The 21944-nt window shown below is 56.5% G+C and overlaps 1 protein-coding gene across 1 annotated transcript; it reads right to left on the bottom strand.

The window, feature by feature from the left end:
* Positions 1-535: 535 nt before the first annotated feature.
* TBC1D16 (TBC1 domain family member 16) lies at positions 536-18959 on the bottom strand. The gene is made up of 9 exons (XM_028499256.2): positions 18839-18959; positions 17669-17816; positions 16594-16761; positions 15943-16049; positions 15160-15294; positions 14247-14433; positions 11973-12152; positions 9226-9372; positions 536-8343 (listed from the first exon to the last, which is right to left on the bottom strand). Exons 1-9 carry the CDS (start codon positions 18862-18864, stop codon positions 8095-8097), a joined length of 1347 nt encoding a protein of 448 aa, XP_028355057.1. The 5' UTR covers positions 18865-18959; the 3' UTR covers positions 536-8094.
* Between the last annotated feature and the right edge of the window lie 2985 nt (positions 18960-21944).

Genomic DNA, 21944 nt, shown 5'->3' with positions numbered 1-21944 from the left:
ACCCAGCCTGTGACACTATCCCCCTGTTGCACCAACTTAATTTCAGCATCCAAACAACCATTTAGAAAACCATTAAGCCATTCTCTCTAACAACTCAAAATATAAAGTGCTTTCTTTTGTTCAGTGTCAAACTGCCGATGAAAGAGCTTGTGGCATCTGACCTATCAAGGCAGACGTATTATCACATTCAGAGAATGAATAGCATATTTTCAAACCACTTTATCTAAATTACACAGTACACGCCCCAGGAGCCCAGAGGTCTGGTTATTCTCTTGAGATGCAGAGAGAGGAGGGCCTCACAGGTGAGGGAGGGGGGGTCCACTGAGGAGGAGGGATGACTTTAGGGGTGTCCCAGGGCCAGCAACTGAATGTGGCCCGTGAGGCCACTGGCAGGTGTCCTCCAGTCTGCAGAGAGCATGGCAGTGGCTGGGTGGGACACTCCCCAATGGCCATGAGGAGGTGGGGGTGTGTGAAGACACAACCCCTTTAACAGTGAGATCGCTCGTGTGGCCCAATAACTCACAGAGACGATTGGGGCCCTGTTCTCACTGTAGTTTTTCTTCTAAGCATCTCCCAGGCTTGTCAAGCCCTTGTGCTCCTTCCCCTCCCGGTTTCTGCCGGGCGGTGGGAAGGAGCCTGTGACCAGCCTCCTGTGGGTTCTCTTCTAAAAGCTGGTGCTCCTTGAAGAGAGGTGGGCAATGGAACCGGGGAGGGAAAGGGGCTGGCTGAGGCCTCCCCGCCCTGTGTGTGTGTATGGTGGTGGTGGCTTCCCTGCAGAGGAACAGGATGGGGGTAGAGATGCAGCTGTGCCTGGGCACCAGGGCCCCAGTCAAAGGAAAGAGCCAGACCTCCTGGGCTCCTTGGGTTTGGACAGAGGGCGTCTCGGTGGCAACCATGGGCCAGGAGCAGAGAGCCCCCTGCACGTTTTGCGTGGGATCGCTCCCACCCCTGCTCATGGCATGTCTTCATGTGGGTGTTGGGGGGAAGGAGAGACACCAACAACAACTGAGACTTAACTGGGTTGGCAGGGCTCATAATGGGATTCAACTTGACTGAAAGAAAATCATCTCAGTGACATTTCTGGCTCACCTGAGTCTCTGCAGCCAAAGGCCACTCAGACCCGAGGAGTTCAAGGTGTGCCCCGGGGGGCCCCAAAAGTGCAGACATTGAGTGGCTTCTCCCAGGGCCGGTAAGGCAGTTTTGCTCATGGAGCATTTGTAGAGTATGTGCTGCCCGCCCCAGAAACCCCAGTGACCTGGTGTGCTCAGCCTCGGGCCCCTGGAGCAGGTCCATGGGACAATGGTACCCGTCTCCCTGGTGGGGCTTGCTGAACGCTTGCTGAACGGATGCATGAAGGAATGATGGGACTAGGGTGGTGCACAGGACGCTCACTCTCTGAAGCGAATGGGCCCCAGGGGCGGGGCGGGGGTGTCTCTGCCGCTAGCAGGGGTGTCAAGCGAGCCAGCCGTGCAGATGGCCCGTCCGCGCCGCAACAGACAAGCTGCTCCCAGGCCCAGCCCTCAGGACCACAGGACAACAGAGGCCAGGTCTTTCCAGGGGCCACCCTGAAGAGTCTGGCTCTAGGGCAGCACATCTCTGTGCCCGTGACTACACGGCTGTTATTTACGCGAGAACTAGAGCAGAGCAAAGACAAACACCTGACGGAGTATCCTGGTTGGGCCAGACCCAGGAAACCAGCTGCCTGACAGGTTTGAAAGGCCCTCTCGGGCAGGGCCATGGCCCAGGGTGAGGGCCACAATGGGCCTCGACCCATTGCAGGGCTGCTCTGTGGGGTGGGACTGCCCCTTTCTGAGGACAAACTGACCCACAGACGTGCCCTGGAGGGTGGTGATGGTAGGGCTGGTGCCCCTGAACTCCAAGCTCCCTCTCTGTCTACACTCCTTGGCCGTCAGGGGTGACTTCAGATCCCAGGTTAGGGCCAGGCATGAGGGGGAAGCAGCGCCTCCCACTCCCAAAAGGACAGAGAAGGTTTCTCTAAGTGGAGCCACCAGCCAGGCACGGCAGCTGATGCATCAGCTGGGCCTGCTGCCCCTCCTGGCCACGTGGCCAGCCAGCCTCAGGCAGGGGCACTCCTGGTCTGCAGAGAAGGGGTGACAAAGCTCTCTGTCGTCTCAGCCAAGGCCAGGTGGGTGGAGGATGAGATAGACCCTGCAGACACGAGACCCCCAGGGGTGCAGACATTCAGGAGGGCGGCACATGCACCCTCCTCCCCTCTCTCAGGCAAAAGGACGAAAACCAGCTCCCACTCCCACAGGCACGTGTTAGGGCTGGGAGCCCTCCACCCACCAGCACGGTCCAGGAGAACCAGGACAGGCCCCAGCCCCCATGCCTACCTCCCTGTAATCCCTGGGGCGTGTTCCCTGTAGTAGGGCTCCAGGGGATGGAGATGAGAGAAGCTGATGCCCAAATTCTTCCTTTAACTCCCACCCTTAACAAGGTCAAATTCATTTTCTTTGCCTCCGTAAAAAGTTCACAAACGCAAGCCTTCGGCTTTCCCTGAAATCAGAGCCCTGGCAGCCAAGTCTCAATAAAACACTGTGTGTTTCCAGGTGCTGGGGCCAGTCTTGGGGCCCCCGGTCACTGGGGCTCACGGGCACTTTCCTACTACTTCTCCACCTTGGAGGCGAGCAGCTCCTCCCTGCTGCAGGCCAAGCGCCCCGTCCCCTTCAGATGCCTGATGGACCCCTGGGCCTGCAGCCAGGCTCCCCAGAGCAGGGCCTGCTGTGCCACTGGCCAGCCCTCCGGCCCTCCTGGCTCTTCTGTGGGAGCCCTCTTCACCCAGCACTGGAACCTGCCACATTCTGACCTAACAAATCTCGCTGGACCTTTTCCTTAGAGGCGCCGTGGAGGGTATGTTTGTTGTCAATATGATTTTATTTACTTTGCAGTGGAATCCATGAGAGCCAGAAGCACAGTGGGGGCCGTGGCCCCAGGGGTCAGGGTGGCCAGTCCCGAGCCTGGGGCATGGCCTGACCAGTGGGCGATTGTATTTAAAAAAGAAAACAAAATGAAATACAGAGAACGAATGGTAGCCACGGACATCAGTAATCTCTTGGTAATGGTGGGAATTTCATTAAACTTTCCCTTAAACAACAGAAACCCTGCCCTCTGACTAACACAAGGTGCTGGAAAGAAGATGACCAAGTGACTTGATCTCTGAACTTGAAATGTACTTTCCTACCTAGAAATTCAGCACAATGTGTTTAACGGGGCCAGATGACTGCAAGCTGTTTGCATGCCCGCCCTGCCCCCAAGAGGCCCTGGGACACCCCTCTCCAGTCTCTACAGCCTGACCCAGGAGGCCACAGCCCCCTGCTTGAGTGGGTTTCACAGCCGTGAGGGTCCGAGGCCTGGACCTCATCCCTGATGCAGAGCTGGGCACACGGCACACAGACACATCTCTCGGGGTCACCAAGGTCATGGCTTATGGTTGGTTATCCTCATGGCAGGAGTGGGGTGGCATGGGGTGAATTTCACAGAAGAGGCACAGAGAGGTCTCCCTTAGTCGGGGATATGCAGCAAAGTGGATGTGTAGAAGGGAGCGGGTTTGCTGACTCTCAAAGCAGGGCGAGCTCTCAGGTTGGGAGCATGCCGCCTTTCCGCCAAGGCTGCAAGGCCAAGATCAGTGGTCTCTTCCCTGAGTGGCAGGTGAAGCCCCCGGGGCTGGTAAACCATCTTCATGACACCTTCACCTGGAGAGTCCCCACGGCAGTCCTGTGAGGTGGGCTGGGAGGGCAGCACCGTTCTCATTATACAGATGAGGGAACTGAGGCTCAGAGTACCGGAAGGTCATGCACCCGGGAAGGGTCAGAGGCAGGACAAGAACCAGGTTCCTGACCCCTAGGTAAGTGTCTTCCTTCCATGCAGCACTGCGCAACCTCTGCAGGGGAGCCCTGTCCTCAGGCTTCACAACTTTGGGGGCAGTTCCCTCTGAGCCAAGGACGGGCGGGGACAGAATGCTTTCACTTTGAGGGACGGCCTTGCAGCCTGGCTTAGAAACCCAGGGCTAATCAGATCCTGGGCCATCTGGTTCCCCAGGGTCTCCAGAGGAAGCGCCTGGCCTCAGGCCAGACCCGCAGGCTCCTTCCCTTTGCTATGGGTTTGTGGCACAGCTTGCAGGCCGGTCTAGGGCTGCACCTCTGCACGTGTGTGGGGTTTCCCAGGGAAACTCCTCCTCCTTCCTCTGAGGCAGGGCAGCCTCTGGGGGCCTCTGCTGGGCAGACAAACTGGAAGAGGCTTCCTTCTCTCGGCCTGGTGAACCCAGGCGCTCCTGCCACCCTCCAGCCTCCCTGCATGGCAGAGGGGAGGCCAAACGAGGATGGAGGCTTCCGCAGGTGCAGGGCACAGCCACGGGCAGATTCCCACCACCCTGGGGGCTGCCCTCCTCCCAGCTATTTCTACCGAACAAGAAGCAGACAAGAGAGCTCAGAGGGACCTCACAAAAAACCGAGGGGAGAGCCACAGAGGTCACCCACTGTGGTCCACAGATTTTGCCCTATTTCCTACCCATCAAAGGTCAGAGCTGGGTGACCTTTGCCAGCCACTGCCCTCGTTTCAGGACCAGCATCTTCATCCTGTCCAGCTGTCTGCCCCCAGAAGGATTTTACAGAAAACTCAAAGGTCTGGATTCAAAAATCTCTGTCCTGCCTGACACTTAGCCGATGAGGACAACACAGCGCTGCCTGCTGATGGCATCCAGACCAAGGCCGCCAATGGAACTGCCCTCTGGACTGCAGACCCCCCTCCTCTGCAGAGATGGGCTGGGGACCCCTCCCAGCCTGCCTATCCCGACCCCTCTAATTGGCTCAAGAACTCCAATTCCCTTGACTTGTGAGTTCCAAGTCTCCCCTGCTGGGACTTAAGTCAGAACCTTCTGGAATAGCACACTGTTCCCCTCTGCACTTAACCAGACCCTGACCCCACTACATGCCCACCTTCCCCACACCCAGCTTCATCCTGCCGTCATCCGCCTTCCCTGAGAGGGTGAACCCCCACTGGGCTGGTGAGTCCTTGCCCCACTGCCCTCTCGGTGCCAGCACATGCGCATCAAAGGTGCCCTCTCTTCCCAGAGGCCCCGACGACATCATGTAACGTCAGCACAGACATTAGCGGCGGGGAAACTTTTAAGTATGCGTGCACACGCACCCCAGCCAATAACATTAAGTGTCATTTTTAAAAAATGGGTTAAATAAGCAGTATCGCTGAGGATGGCCGTGCTGGGCTGATTATCCTGTATTTGCACGTTCTGGCGGTGGGAAGGCTAAAAGTCTAATGACTGAATTATCAGCCTAATGCCTTTTGCTGGCTGGGAATAATCCTGAGGCAACAGCTGCCGCAGGGTTTTTGGCTGGTTTCCTCTAATTGCATCCAGATTAAGGGAGCCGTGCAGGGGCGGGCCTTCTCCATCCCTCCGGAGCAGCGGGACCTTGCAGAGCCCACACACCCAGGTCTTCAGCTTTCGAGGTCCTGGCTGCTCCAAGAGGACCAGATCTCACTGGGACCTCGCCCAGCCCATAGGGTGAGAGGTGGGAGGGTCCTGGGGAGCCGTGGGGGTGAGGGCTGCGGGAGCTGGGAGGTTCAGGATGAGCGCTTTCCACCCAGGACCCTCCAAAGTGAGGGAGCCTGGGACCCCTCTCCCTCCACCCCACACACAGCAGCCCGAAGGCACAAGGTATTGTAAAATGCACGGACGTTCTTCTGCTACAGAGGATGAGGGGGAGCACTCTTTCTCCTCTTAGGCATCTCCTGCCCCTTCAGGGGAAGTCACGGCCCTGGTAGAAGGTGAGTTCCAAAACAGTGTTATCTGGACCAGGACTTTGTTGTGGTGCTGGTAGACTCTTCCAGCCCCGTACCAGCTGCCCAGTTCCTCACCCCTCCCTGAATCCCAGCCCCTCGCCATGTCACTTCTCTTACTGCAGGGGAGGGTCCATTTCCCCATCCCTAGATGCTGAATCTGGCCATGTGACTTGCTTTGGCCATTGGGGAGGCAGCACGGGGGGCATCTGTCAAGGCTTGGGAAGGTGCCTGTACACTTCTGATGCTGCACCTTCGCCTTGCCAGGACTGGCTTGTGGGAAGGACGCAAGAGGCAAAGAGCAGAGCCAAGCCTGACCTCTACACACCTCTACATGTGTGAGCACCCCCCTGGGAGTTAACAGCTCCAGGCATGGGAGCAAGCCCAACCCAGACCAGAAATGCCCAGCTTGAGCTGCTGCCCCACAGACTCATGTGCTAGGTGAGTGTGTGCTATTTGAGGCCACCATGTTTGGGGGCTATTTGTTATGTAGCATTACTGTGGCAATGGATAACTGTTACGCCTGTTCATGGGGATGTGGTCTCTAGAGGAGGGTCAATATAGTGCCTGGGTAACTCAAGCCATTTCCATAATGGATCAGGAGCCATCCTCCGCATGGAAAGGCAATCTTCTTTCCCCAGAAGCAGAGCACAAGTCTACCGCCATCCAGCCTGGACCCTGAGGCTGGACTATAATGGTCAGTACCCTAAGACCTGGGCACTGATGGGGCTCCAGGATGGTCTCCCGAAAAGGCTCGTGGACAGAGGGGCCAGAAACTTGGAAGTACCAGTGTCAGTCTCCTGCCTGCTGGAGGACTTGGGCTCATGGAGAAGAGAGAAGCTGAGAAGGGAGGAGGCTGATAACTTCCTCTTTCCTGTTGATAAACATCTTTTTAAAGTGGCGCCATCCAGCAGCCTCAACTCTCAGTGAGAAAAGCTGAGGGCAGGAAGAAGCCTTAGTCGGGCTGTGTCTCCACGATGACTCTCAGCACTTCAAGGATTTTTCTCCCCAGGAGAATGTGCAGGAGGATTCAAGGAACAATTCCAGGCTCCTTGCTCCTACCAGTTCAAGAGGTGGCTTCCTGTGCAAATGGCTCCACCACTTTACACTGGCTGGGAGCCCTCCCATGCCCTTAACTGTCCTTCTCTAAATCCCAGAAGGAGCAACTGATGAGAATCTTTGGGAGCAGGGAGAGCTTGCTGGGAAGACCTGGTTCCCACACAGAAAGCACAGGTGCCCTGAGTGATGGCTACTGTACTGTGGCCACTCTTGCGTCCAACCACCTGAGAAGCTGACTTACAGAAGACTGGCATTCATGGCAGAATGCAGGCCCTGCAGGGAAGTGGGAGGCTTTCTAGCACTTTCAGGTGCCTTTGTCTTGGTTGGTCAGTTAATATAGTACCCCTTCCCTCAAACATTGCAGATTCCCTTCAGAGGATTTTGCGTGCACACACACACACACCTCAACCCATCCAGACCCCAGTTGGTTGCAGTATTTGGTGAGGTTGGCCTTAAACAATGACAAAGGCAGACATTCCCCAACAAAGGGAGAGGAATCCAACACTTCAACAGCCTGTGCTCAGGCTCACGGGCAGCAGATTCCTTCACATACCAAGAGGACAGGATGTTGAAATGGACAGTGTGAAAGCCCCCAGCCCCCTGCTCTTACACCTCTTTACCCTGAAATCAGTGGGGCTTTTTTTGGGGGGGGGATGGGGGGCAGATGTCTTCACATCAGCTTTGCAGCTGTGGCTGGAGAAGCTGTGGAGTATGTTTGGTTCTTTCAGAGAATGAAGCCTGATGAGGCGGGTGTGTCCGGCTTGCAAAGATGTCTCTGGGCCTGGACAGGACCCCCTTGTTCTGCACTCCCTGGCACTGGTGGGTGCACAAGACCTCTCCTTCTGTCTCTGCCTTTCCCAATGCCTGGCAATACCCTTCGGTGGCTGATGAAGCTGGAGGAATTCCTGGAACGTGTCGAGATCCATCAAAGGCAGGCAACACGAGAACCCAGCCAGCCTGTATCTCCAGGTGGGATGGCCATGCATTCTGGTCCTGCTTTTTTGGGAGGTGACTTTACTCTGGGCAGCTGGCGGGTTTCACTTCTGTCACTACTGGACTCCGCTTTTGTCCTTAATATGAAAAGTTTCCCTTCATGCCGCCCAAGGGCATTTTCCTTCCGTTTCTACCATCCCATCCCCTCCAAGCCTAGCCCACCCGCTCCCCCATGCTTGGGACCTGGCTGAGGTTCCCTCACCCCTCGTTTAGCACAGGAAGCCCAACCTATCTGCGGAAACCGAAGCCTTCCCGGGGTGTCTTTGGGCCCTTCCTGCCTTCTCTGGGGGGCTTGGGCGAAGGCGTCTCCACAGTGCCCCCATATGGGCAGCTCTCAGACCCCGGGTGCTGGCCTGTGCACTCCACGGCAGGCATGTAGCCACTGTCCCACATGCCAGTCCCACACAGCTTGCACAGGTCATGCAGGCTGCAGGGGATCCGCGGCAGGAGGCGAAACTGATAGAGCAAACTCCTTGCCTGCAAACAGAGAGGACAGGCAGTGACGAGGGGGTTAGGTTGACAGCCAGTGGCCCAAGAGCAAGGGCAGCAACAGCCTGCGCCCAAGGGCTCACCCTGTGCCAGGTCAGGGTGAGGGCTCTGCCTGCCCCGTCCCTTTCAACACCATGATCCAGCTGAGGGACGGGACTCACATGGCTCTCGGAGCAGTGCTCCCATGTGGCTTGACACAAAGAAGGCTCCCCCAATGGCCTTCATATGGAGGGTGAACAGGGCAGGCAAAAGCGGCACAGGGCCCACCCTGTCCCTCCCCCGGCTCGCCCGGCCCCAGGGGTCCACCTCTCCGCCCTGCAGGGTCTGTTTCCACCACCCTCTTCCTACCCACCCCACCCTGACCCCAGGCCCTCCTCACGGCCCCCCGGGAGACACCAGAGAGCTTTAAGAAGCAGACTGCAGCAGGAGCCTGGGAAGTGGGGAGGTGGCAAGGGCCCCCTTTATTCTACTAACTGTGGATGAAAAGTGGCCACCTCCCCTCCCTAAGCCTCCTGCTCAGTTTTCCTGGCTCTGGGCTAGGAGTGAGGTACCCCAGGTGGAAGACCTGTCTATCAAACCGGGTAATCTGTTCAGTCCATGAGGAGAGAGGCCTCTTTTGCCAGGGCCTGATGGGCACCCTGAGCAGCTGCCAGACATGCTGACCACTGGGCCTTGGTCAGGAGCTCCCAGAGTGGTTGGAGTGTGGGGGCGGGGCTCTGGAAGTGAAGGGGTGGGGCTCTGTGTGTGGGCAGGGCTCTGCGTATGTGGAGGGCGGGGCTTGTGGGGGGCTGCGTGGGGCGGAGCTCTGGAAGTGAAGGGGTGGGGCTCTGTATATGGGAGGGCGGGCCTGCATGTGGGGGTCACACTCACCTTCCTGAGAACAAGCTCCCCATTCATGTGCATGGCCAGGTTTCCAAAGTGCAGAAGCATCTGATCGGTGGCCAGCTGCTGCTCAATGACGTCATCCCCGTAGATGGCCACAATGGCCACACAGATGAAAAGGTGGAAGTAATCCGTCTGGGGGCGTAGAGAGTGGGTTCAGATAAGGCCCCTGACCCAGCCCCAGCCCCGCCTGCAGGTAGAGGCCAAGTGCAGAGGTGCGGGGTAAGGGCTCCAGGGTGAGGTCATCTGGGTTCATGCAGCCCTGGGCAAGCCCAGCAGCCTCCTTCATCCTCAGTTTCCCCACCTGCAAATGGGCCAGCGTGAGCAGCTCCATCCAAAGGCTGCTGTGACATACAAAGGGGCGATGTTGCAGCTGGCCACCCACGGGCTGCTGTTACCCTTCGGGGAGCCCTCTGGGAGGCTTTCCAGCACAGGGGCAAAGAACACGCTCCTCTGGAGGCTGGCCCGTGCCCATTCTCTTCAGAGACGGTGCGTCAGAACACGCTCCAGTGGGTCACAGAACACGCCAGTGAGAAAGAACTTTCTGGCAGCCACCCACTGGTCATTGTCCTCCTGCCTCCAGGCCAAACGTCCCAACCCCAACTCGTGCCCCAGAGACGACGCAGGTTTGTTGGTAAGAAAGTGGGGAGAAGAGCCTCAGAGCAGAGCACGGCAGATCCCGATGGTCTCCATGGAGCTGCCTACAATGAGCCCACCATCTTTAACCAGCTTTACAGAGCCCATTGAGGACTCCGCTGTCTTTCTTGGAGGCTGCCTCATACGGCTGCCCAGGAAGGAAGGCCTGGCCCACAGCAGGAAGCCGGCACTTGGTCCTGATGGGGGTACATCCTGTGCGCTCTCCGGCCCGGACACTTTGAGGGCACCCCGCCTTTGAGTCACACTTGCTCCCGGGGGCAGAGGAAGGACAAGGACCACCAGGAAGCCTGTGTTTAGTCTCCTGACATCGGCCACCCAGCCAGCCAGAACTCTGTTCCTTTGCAGACAGGGCCAGGAGGAGCCCTGGATGCGGGCAGAAGTTATGGGCAGCAAACACCCCACACCCCACCCACTCTGAAGAGACCATTCCCAGGTTGCCCAGCCCCTTCCTCTGAATTAATCCGGAATGGTCTTGCTGTGGCTCAGAACGATCCTTCTGGAGCTATTCGAACTGTGGCCAGGGTTGGCGGTGGGTTGGGGGTAGGGGGGGAGGATGGAGGAAGGTACATGCCTACCTCCTCTCAGAGAGGACTCTGGGGCAGAAAAGGTGGGGCACATTCTAAATGGGGCTGGATGGCAGTACAGGACTAATCCCAGTTCACTGGACAAGGCCCAGGGCAGGCCAGCCCCTGAGGGCAAACTAGAAGTATCATAAATGAATGAAAGAGAGCCTTTCTCACTCTGGGGACACTTTAAAAGTTAAAGCAGCTGGTAGTGACCACCCCTGTCTCCACGAGCTCACTCTAATGAATTAGCCTATGCCCAGTACAATCATCCTACCCACCCCCCCTTCCAATCTCCTGACACTAATTTGATCAAGTGGTGGGGCCAAATGTGGCTAAATTTAGCCTGAGAAATGGCCCCATTTGTTGGGTAACGCTCTGAGTTCACTTGTAACATTAGCCTAAATGTGATGTCACGAGGGTGGCAAACTTGCTGCTGGAAAAACATGCAATGAGGCTTTGCAAAGTGGACACAATTTTTTTTTTTTTAATGTGATCCAGTGTTTTGGACCATCCTTGCCAATGCTTCCTTGATTCCACCCTGCGGTACACATCGAGCACGCTAATCCACGCAGGAAACGCAGCCCAGACCTGGGCCGGGGTGGGAGCAGGAGGCGGGTGAGGATGGATGAACTCGAAGACAGCCTGTGGCATCAGCACCACATTTGTTCAGACTCACTTCTATCAGACATAATCCTTCCTTGACATTAGTAAGGAGGGGAAACGCTGATGCACGTTTCCGAGGGCTGGTGGGCGTGCCCATGTCATCAGCAAGGTTTGTCTAATCCAAGCTGCTCCGGCTGCCGCAGGGAGGACGGAGCCCGCTATTGCAGAAAGGGTCCTGGCCACCTCCCGGATGCGTCAATACTATTTTTTTTTTTAAGGCTGATGGATTCAGAGAGACTTGCCTATCCTTTCACGTCGCCAGCCTGTTGCTAATTTGGGCATTAAAGCTGTGTGACAGGGCCAGTTCGACGCTCTCAGGGGAATGTGTTGAGGAGACAATGATAACGGTGGACGGCAAGTGGAAATCACATCCCTGGGTGGGGACAGTGGGCCGGGCCCGGGCTCTCAGAGGGGCTGATGGGGAAGCAAGATCTCGGGCCCTTTCCCTGAGCCGTCCCGAGGGGGCAGGCGGGCGGGCACTGGCTCCAGCATGTGGGCACTGGCGTCCTGCTCGGCCCCGCAATGTCTTTCACGCTGATTGGTTGTGACAGGAGCGTGCTCAGCCCCAGAACGTGGTAATGAGCGCAGTCAGTGGGCAATTTGCATCGATTTCAGTTACTTGGGAGGCGAATTGCAGGTCTGAGGCTGGCCACGTGGGACTGGAAGGCAGTCGCCATGTGAGGGGCTGACTGTGGCTTGCAGGGGATCAGGGATGGTGAAGGGGGACCCCAGAGGAGGTGCACGGTTATGTGGGCACCCCGCCCTCCTTTTAGCCTGGGTGCAGGACGGCGACTGTCGCTCTGGAGCCGCTGTCCCAGCCCCCAGCCCTGGGCACCACGTCTGGCTCACCTGGTAGTGGGCCCAGCAGGCCTCCCAGATCCGCAGAGCCTCAGCCTCGGGAAACTCCCGCTTGAAGCACAGCAAGAGCCAGCGGTGGCAGAAGAGCATTTGAAGGCCATCCTCGCCCAGCGAGACCAGGTGCTGGTAGAAGCGCAGATGCGTCAGCCGCAGCAGCTCCCGCAGGTACAGCTGGGGGCGAGGCCGAGAGGAGTTAGCCCCCCAGCCCCGAGCACGCCTGCCTGCCTGGCCCAGGAAGCCCACTCCCACCGAGGCCCTTCCTCGGTCCACCCCTCCCCCCGCCGCCAAAGCCTGTGTGCCATGCGTGAGGTCTCTACCTGCCACGTGTCACTGCACCCCCTTATTTTGTTCTGTCGCTGGAAGTCTGACTCACACCTGTCTTTGTCAGTTTAGCCCAGATTTCAGACTGTTTTGGAGGCTGTGGCGTGGCCCAGGGCAAGGCAGAGCATAGCACCCTGATGTGGACCAGGAGGCTAGTGGCAGGTCCGAGGCTAGGAAGACCCCCAGGCCTCAGGCGCCACATAGGGCTGTTTCTGACGCCCCCTCCTTTCTGGGATGTCGAGTAGATCATCCATTGACAACACCCCCTCCCCCACACCCACTCAACCACCTTCCGCTCTGATCACCAAGATCCATCATCTTCCAGAGCTGATTTAGAGCAGAGAGGGGGCGTTTCTGAACCCCAAGAGGATCAATTCCTGCACTTAAGGTCACCACCCAGTGACGTGGGATAAGATCGAGGCTATTTCTGGCAACGTCCTGCTTGGGCTGCTGACTTCACCAGCACCGTTGTAAAATCAATCTCCGACAGCTAACGAGTCACGGGGCCATGTGCTTCGGAGCCCATCAGGGGCGAAATCACATCAGAGCCCGTAATTGCCTCCGCAGGTACCGTGGAAACCTGACATCACAGGGCCGATGCAGAGAGCACAGACTGGGCAGGCTCAGCTGAGATCCCAGCCAGATCCTGGGGTGGGGGCTTGGTGACTCACAGGCCCCTTCCCACACAAACGACCCATTGTTCCTACTTGAGACAGCCGCTGCGATGGCACGGGAACTGATTCTGAGGACCCTTCCTGACTGGCCAGTTTTTCCACCCAGTGGCCCACAGCAGGGTCAAGTCCACGCGTGCAGCTGACCCCCTCCCTCCCTCACGGATGCCCCCGACCCCCGCTCTGGTGCCCCTCACCTTCCAATCCCCACCCGCCTGCTCCTGGCTCCCCCTCGTCCAATCCCCTGCTGCGTTCTGCTCTCCCATCCATAGCCTTCAACGGCTTCCTAATGGCTAGTCGACGGGACACGCTCCTTGGCCTGGTATTTGAGGCCCTCCATTCAGCTAGACCCTCATTGCATGTGGGCCACCAACTGACCGGGGCACACAGTGTCATTGCCCAGAGAGCTCTGCTCAGCCAAGTCTAGACAGGCCTGGCAGTGTCCAGGGCCAGACCCCATGTGCCGTGGGGTCGGCCTAGTCCAAGGAGACATTGGGACGCCTGTCTTGGTTCCCATCTCTATCACCAGAGCTCTTTCTGTATCACTCCCTGGCACCCAGCATCCTCTCCTCACACCGTCAGCTTCCACATCAAGAATCTCTGGCAGACTGGGGACCTGAGACCATCTTCCAGCGCCAGCAGCACCCGGCAGGTGCTTGGAGCGCACAGATGCTAGGTAAAGAAAGAGTGTGCGCTCCTGGCCCTGCCTTACCCAGCTCTGCCTCCTCGCTCCCAATTCTCAGTGCTGCCTGGTCTGGGTAGGTTAGGGGAGGCCATGAAGAGAGGGGTGCCGGCTGCGCACAGCAAGCCTGCTGCCCTCGAGGTACGGTTGTGACGACTACCCAGTGGGCCTCGAGGTGGTTTCAGGAGCCCCTCCCATCCCCACCCCCAGAACCCTGGCTATGTTGGACCCCTGCAGGGGGCCCAGATGCACCTGAGGAACCATTTTACAAAGCACAGGGTCAGGTGTGATAGGGACCCCCACATTCTTTGTCTCCCAGGGAGCCTGGGTTGGGATGCCACATGCAGGGAGGTGGGAAGCCACAAGGGGAGGGCCCTGAACAGTCCAGACTCTGGACCTGCAGGAGTGTGAGGTGGGGAAGGCAACACGTGTCCTGGGACCTGGGAACAGTATGCGTCCCTCCTGGGGGAGCTGGCCCTATCCCAGAGGCCCAGGGCTAAGCCCCCCATAGTCTATCGGCAAGGCTGACCCTGGCTTTTCTGCTGCTTGCTGACCCACAGCAGCCCAGCCATACACATCTGAGAGCCTCACCAGCTGTTTCTCCATGTCCTCGTCCCGAGGAGAGCTGACAAAGATCGTGTTCTGCATCAAACCCACAAAGCACCAGAAGGTGTCTGACTCGTCCAGGACCTCAGCCAGGATGGGTGCCACCAGGTCCGACATGCCCTGGGAGTAGCCGATGGCTGGGTTGTACACTGCATAGTTCAGCAGGATCCTCCTGGAGATGCAGTGCAGAGAGCAGGGAGGTCAGTGGAGGGTGGCCACAACATAGCAGTGTGTTGTTGTGCAGGCCAGTAGAACCCCAGGCTGGAGACCCTGGGCTGTCCGTGCCCCCATCTTTCACCTAGATCTCAGAGGAAGGAGGGCAGCTCTGGGACCGTCTCCAGAGCCTGGGGAAAGGTAATGGCCTGCAATTAGGCGCTCACCAGCCCAGCCCCTCGAGAGCAGGGCAAGGAGGAATGTGGGTCTGATTTTCTTAATTGTCAACTGCCTGTGACAAAGGGTGGGCTGGCCAGAAATGTTTTCATGGGCTGCTAAATTTGTGCAATTATTTGCCTGGAGGTAGCAGAACGTCAAAGATGCCAGCCTCAGCCCTGTGTGGCTTTATCATCCAGAAGACCACCCAACGGGAGACAGAGACACTCAGGGCGAGGCTGGCCCACGGCTGGTGCGAGACAAGCAAGGTTAGGCTTGGTGGATGCCCAGCGGGTGGGGCCTACAGGCCTTCCCTGGGTCTCTAGGACAATAAGAGACCCACTGACATTGCCTAAAATAGCTAACGACCCTCTGATTCTGGGGCATTGAACCTGGAGGAAAGACCCCTGACCCCTGCAGAAGCTGCTGCTCGTCCACTTCCCAGAGGGTCAACTGAGGCCCGAGGGGTGAGGTGGCAGATGGGAGTGAAACCGAGAGGGAGGAACCATGCTGGCCCGGGAGGTGGTACCTCATGCTCTCCACATTGGGATTGCCTTCTCCTCGGAAGAACTGGTTGCTTCGATCTGTCCGTACCACATCCTTGTCCACGGTGAACTGCACGTTCCGCCAGAACGCTCTGTGCTCTTCAGGGGTCATGGAGAGCCTGGCATGGAGCAGAGCGCCCGCTGGGGGGTCAGCAAGCGGCACATACGCTCCCGGCTGGCGCGGGCGTCCCTGCTCCCAGGTGGGAACTGGGGCTGGCAAACCCTCCGGCTCCCACTGACCTGGGGTGGGGGGGTGCACAAGGCTTTCCAAACATTAACTCCGCCTCACGGGTCCCAAACAGAGAGCTGACCGCAGCCGCGGGATCAGCGAGGCCCAAACAGACCTCAGCAGTCCCAGTGACCCCCAAACACCCCCGCCACCCCAGCGTTCTGCGGGAGGATGTCAGCGCCTCGTTAAGTACGTTGAAAAAGAATTCTAAAATCTTGACATGCGAGCTAAAGAGAACCAGTCCCGGGGCCGGGCGCTGGGGTAATAACTGCACTTATCCAGCCCCATCGCTCACGGTCCTGGGAGACCCATTTTTCAAGGAAACTATGGGTCACGGAACATATTATCAATGCTGAATTGCACCTCAAATTGCCTTTCCAAATGGCATTTCCCTCCGCGGCGCTGGGGTGGGTTTCCCTCCGCGGCGCTGGGGTGGGTTTCCCTCCGCGGCGCTGGGGTGGGTTTCCCTCCGCGGCGCTGGGGTGGGTTTCGTTTCCCTCCGCGGGTCGAGGGGGCCCCGGCCGGTCGCCGCGGTCACCTTTTCTGCTGGATCTCGGCGTATTCCTTTCTCTTCTGCACCCGCAGCGCCTCCCTCTCCTCCGACGTCGACTCGTGGCTGTAATAACGCAGCAGGAAGGGCCAGACCTCCCCCCGGATTGACACATCAATGCCGCCGAAGAAAATGGCCTGGAGGAAGCGGCAAAAGTTGGGGAGGGGCCAAAGCAGGGCCGCTCAAAGGACCCCCAAATCCCCGGAGATCTGTGTTTTGGTGGCTTTGCTGCGCCTTCTTGACAACTGATGCCTTGATTCAGATCGCTGCAATTTGCACATGTTTGGAAGGGGAAAGTGCCGGCCCCCCATTCCCATACAGGACACAAACCAGGCTCATTTCAATGTCAATGCCCCCCCTGGTGCGGCACTCAGATTAACCTGTCGTTCTCACGTCAGGGCCTAATCCCGGTTTTGGAATCGCGGCGCGGGCTGCGAGCTCTGCTATACAGGCTGACGCGGGGTCCTCCAAACCCGCTCCGGAGGTTTTGCTTTTTCATCGCAGCGGCTTTGATTGCTCTATCGGGCGCGTTCACACAGCCAGCTCTGGCACCAGCGGACGCACCCCCCGGAGGCGGCCCGTGGGCACGGCCCCGACCCCGGGTCCTGAATCGGGCCCTGCGGGCACACCGGGCCTCACCTTGCGGAGCTTGTATTCCTCCTCCACCTGGCCCAGCGCGTTCAGGTGGCGGAGCCAGGCCGCGACGTCCAGCCGTCGGTACATGCTCTCCTCGGGGTGCGTCTCGGAAGACGGCAGTTTGGGACGCTGGATGGAGAACTGCATGCACGTCTTTTCGTCGGCGACCTGCTGGACGGGAGGACAGTTGCGGATCAGTGTCTCAGCCGCTTCGCTTTCGAAGCCAGCCGCGCTCTTCGCGGGATGTAAGCCTTCCTCTCTCTTCCGAAAGGAGGGGGACGCCTCTTCCCCGCATACAAACCCCTAAATGGCAAGTGTAATTAGACACAATTCAAATGAAAATACCGTCCTCTTACCATGGTCCCCCCTCGCGCTCCCGGCCCACTCCCATCGACCGCCGCCCCCCACTCTCCCTCCAGCCCCGCCGCAAAGACGGAATTAATGCCTCGGACGGCCAACTTCCCTCCGCCGGGAGGGCCTGCAATAAATTACATGTGATTGGCCACATACAAAGGGATGGCTGTTCTGCGAGCGGGGAGCCCGCCTGTCAGGTTGTCTCCGCGGGCAGTCACGGATCCAGGGCAAAACTGCAGCTGACATTTAATTCAAAAATCAAAGGTTGTTCAATGTAGGGGGAAAAAAAAGCCATGCTACTGTAATAAGGGAAGCCAGCAGGAGGCTCTGTGGGAAGGAAGGGAATTTTAAAGTCAGCCCGTTTCTAATAAGCACATACAGTATCTTAACCAGATAATTAAAGAGCTCTTATTACATTTGTGTGTAGATTGAGCAAAATATGGCAGGAAGCCTTGTCAAAACATGATTTTTCAAGTGCGGAGTACTGCCTTTACAAGAAGCCTGGGCACATGTTTCAAATCCCAAATTGCTGCTCTGTAGGCCCCCAGCGACCACGGGTCACACCGGAGAGGCCTAGGTCTCCTGGGGAAAGAACCAATGTCCTGGGCCCCCGTTGGAGGGGAGGGGGGAATGGGAGGGGGGGTGTCTCAGCAGCCAGGTGCCTCCAGGGGTGGTGCAGGGCCTCCCCACCCTGGGGGCAGTCCCCAACCCTCCTCTGGGCTACCTGGTCTTTGAGGTGCGTCTCTGCACAGTATTTCCACTGCTGAAGCACGTCGGGCAGCTTGTCCAGGCCACCGTGGTGGAAGTGGAACACCTTGTACTGGCTTTCCCGGCTGGCGACGACCAGCTGGCCGCTGGTGCAGGCCTCATCGCTGAGTGGCCATCGGAGGGGGGAAGAGAACAGACCCATGAATATGTAAACATGGGTTTTTATTTCCAAGTATAATCAGAGGCCCCTATTGCCAACCTCAGAGGCAGGAAACAGAAAGTCCCCCTGGAGTTTGGCTGCTGGCGGCAAGGGGACAGAATTATGCCCCAACAGAAGCCATCACCCCCTTTGCTGAAGAAGGCAAAGCAGCTCCCTTCCTGGGAGACCCCAGGTTGTATTGTCCTCACTCCCGGGAGACCTGCCAGAGCAGCCTTCTGTCCCCACCCTTGCCTGCCGGGTCATATCCTCCCTTCTCTCCGGGAGTCCTGGGGGTGGATGCCCTGACGGGGAATCAGGTTTTGAACCCAGATGGGGCGGGCGCTAAGGGACGCCCCTCCAGCAGGCTTCCCCGTCCGGCATGGAAGGCACTCTGGGAGAATCCTCCGGGGAAATTCACGACACATGCCTCAGGGCCATCGCCCGAACTTGGCTTCCCTTCCAGGAAAGGCGGGATGTGGCTCTGGGTCTGGGAACTCCCACAGAGACACGCCTGCTTCTTCTAAGCACCAGTCTTGGTTGGTGCTTTCCTGCGTCTGGGCCACCTGCCTTTCAGGCAGAGAGACATGAGGTGGCGGTTAGGCAGGGAACTAAAAGGGATGGCTCCCCATAATGAAGGAAAGGGTGCCTCCCTCTAGAAAGCCATGGCCTATTCTGAGCACGCTCGGCCTCTGGGTGGGTGACCGGGGGCAGCCTGCAGCAACTGCTCTCTGTGTAGCCCTGGTTCGTCATCTTTCCCCAAACCAGAGCTCCAAACAACAGCTGCTTACCATCACCCTGAAAGCAGAGGAAAGAGTTTGGGAGCTACCCAGACCCGGCTCCTGTGGGGCAGCCCTAGGGGGCACTGCTGACAAGACTAGTGATGTTGGGAAGCAGATGTTTGGGGATGCAGGGGCGCTGGACCCAAGCATGGCCCCCCCGGGACACGGCACACAGGCAGCTTCCAGGACATGGCCAAGAGTGCCTCACCTGAAGAAGAGGCGGAGGGAGCGCATGTGACCCAAGTCCACTCGGAACACACTGCAGATCTGCTCCAAGGCGCAGGCCCGCTGCTGCTCGTCCCAGCGCGGGGGCTGCAGGAGGCCACTGCTGTCCGGGAACTGCAGGTGGGCGTCCACGCTGGAGGGGGAGCTGGTGGAGCAAGTCATGTGAGGGCCACACGTTTCTCTGTTGTGCAGCCATGGGGGAAGGGCAGGGAGGGCTGGGGAAACCATTGAAACATGCGTGCACACTCAGAGATATAGCCGAACACGCTGGGCACGTAGAGGCTGTCCACGGACATCCATGAATGAATGATTGAATGAATGAACGAATGAATCCTGTCATAGGTCTTGCCCAATTACACTTTAATGTGGATGGAAAAGCATTTCTGTGATCAAATTTTGTTCCACCTCAACAGAGATATTAGGTTGTCATAATGGCAGATGAAGTCCTACTGACTGGGTTTGAGCCCTTGCTGTGTGACCTTGGGCAAGTTACCAAGCCTCCCTGAGCCTTTGTTTCCTCTTTTGCACAGCGAAGATAATAACATGGCTTCGTGTAGAATGAACAGTGCTCAGTGCTGGACACCCTGGTTTTCAGGGCTTACTAAAAGAAGCTGTTTTGTGACCATTTTAGACAGCGTGGGGCTTCCGTTTGGGTTCAAACTGGTTCAGTATTTTCCTAAAAAATAGTGATTCCATAAGGAAACATTTGGGTTATAATACTATTAATACTAATAGTAAACACTTAGCTCTGTGTTAACCACTTTTCATGTGCTTTTTAGCACATATAAGCTTCACAATAAATCCTAGGAAATGGGCGGTTATTACCACCATTGTACAAAACAGGAATTGAGGCTCAGAAAGGTTAAGTAACTTGTCCAAGGTCACACAGCTAGCAGGTGGTAGAGCTGGAATTTGAACCCAAGCTTTGTGGCCCATGTCTTCACCAGTGTATTTAACTGCTTCTGAGTTCAAAGTTCAGCAATACAACCCCATTATCTTATTCTGCTTCTTTAAAAAATTAATAATTTTGTTTGGCTCCTCAGTTGCCAAATATTTTATTACATGGATTCAGTTACACCACAGGTTAAATGCTGTCTCTTGAGATTTAATAGTAACATCTAGCAGATGACTGCTAAAATATCGCCAGAGTAAAGGCAAGCAACGGTTCTGGATCCCAACCCCGATATCCCACAGAGGTAAGACTTCAATCACTTTATCCCACTTTCCTGTTTCAGCCGAGAACATAAAAGTGTCGGAGGCAATTAATCCTGAGGCACCTCTTCCTCTGATGGGCACCCGGTCTCCAAGTGAAGCTACGCTGGATTGTTCACGCACAATCCCTCTAACTCGGAACTTCCTCAAAGAGGAAGACTGGCCTTTTTAGAAACTTGGCTGCTTCTAGAACAACACTGGGCCTGGTGTGCAGTTCTTCCCCACCTGCGTAAGGAAGTGGGCTGAGCCAGGTCCTCCCATTTCTGAGGGGCACCTGCGCTCTCCCAGGAAACAGACTCAGGTAAAGATAGACAGCCGGATGGGAGGGTAGGTAGACAAGCTGAAGCACGCAGCCACACGGCAAACTCGGACCCAAAAAGGCTGAGGGATTCCCCATCCTCCCGAGGGGAGCCTGACTGGCTGCACTATGCAATGACCGTCTGCAAAACAAGGCAAGCCACAGGTCTGAAGACAGCCCCCCACCATGCTGCTTCACACAACATTTCATAATCTGCTTATTGAACAATGAGGCCGCAGTGGCCGGAGAGCATGTGCTTGGCGTGCTTCCCCGGCTGGGCCGGCCCATCCAGGCTCACCTCCAAGCCCAGCCAGAGAGGGCCCACCAAAGGGTGGCATTATTTCCAGCCCCTCTCCCCCAGTTCTCCCCACCACCACTCCACACGCACATAGCACGATCATCCAAAACCTGCATGCCCTTCTCAACATGCTACGTCCTGCTCACCCCACAGGGCAGGCCAACGTTTGCAGAAACCAGATCCAGGATGGACACTTGCTCTCGTAGAGTCCTGACCGAAGCCACTGCTCCCCTGCTGTGGTGGAAGGACTGGGGTCCTGAGGGGAAGGAGCCCAGGAGAGAGGCCCCCCTCAACACCTTCGTGCAGCAAGTTGCCCCCAGGCAGAAGTCTGCCTAAACCCTTTTACAACTCCTGTGGGGGAAATTATTTGCATTAATTAATTGATTGATTAATTAATTCAAGACATTATGTTGGGACCTACAGCTGGGGTTCCACGGTTCAAACTGGAGCAAAGTTGATAGAAGACTTCGTTCTCTGTTATTTAGGGCCTGTCATAGCAGATGACTGTACAGTCATCTAGGTCACCTAGGGCCACATCTGTTTCTGCCTGAGGACCTATTGCCATGGGGTTAAGGGCTGTATCTCGTTTGCTCTTCTGCATCCCCAGCTCTCAGCACAAGCCTGGCACAGAACACAGAGATTTAAAACTCATGCCTGGGATGAAAGTGTTAAATGTCTGGGAATTTTGAAGTCATAGAAAAAAATGGAAATAAAATCTTGGGAAAATTGAAATATGTACAATTTTTATTTTTTATCTTTTTACACATGCAGAGCAATTTGGTTTTAAGAATACTCATATGTGCGGCATATAATTTGGCTAAAATTATTGTAAAATTATTGTGTGGTACATTAAAATTATAAGGATGGTTTATCTAAGGCAATAACTCCCAATATGCTATAAGTTAAAAATGTTTTTTATAGGTAGAGGGAGAAGATGCTAAACTCTAAGAAATATAGCATTTCTTTCTGAAGATCACCAAAATGCAAAACAGAAATGAATAAGAAAAGCCAGCTCTGCCACAGCAAAACATAGCAAGCGTGTTCTTTGTCCATCTGGCAACTCCTGCAATGTCAGGCACAGAGTTGGAGATTAAATATGGTCCCAAATTCCTAGAGTGGTGTTTGTTTCCCTACCCCTGAATCTGGGCTGGCCTTTCTAGTGGCTTTGGCCAATAGGATGTGGTATGAGTGACATTCTATGAGCTCCAGAGTCTGGCCTCAAGAACCTTCTGTATTCTCACTCTTGGTATACTCCTGCCACCATGTAAGGAAGCCCAGGCA

Source organism: Physeter macrocephalus, chromosome 14 (genome assembly GCF_002837175.3).
Source record: "Physeter macrocephalus isolate SW-GA chromosome 14, ASM283717v5, whole genome shotgun sequence".
Taxonomy (NCBI): domain Eukaryota; kingdom Metazoa; phylum Chordata; class Mammalia; order Artiodactyla; family Physeteridae; genus Physeter; species Physeter macrocephalus.
This window is presented reverse-complemented; position numbering and strand designations above follow the sequence as displayed.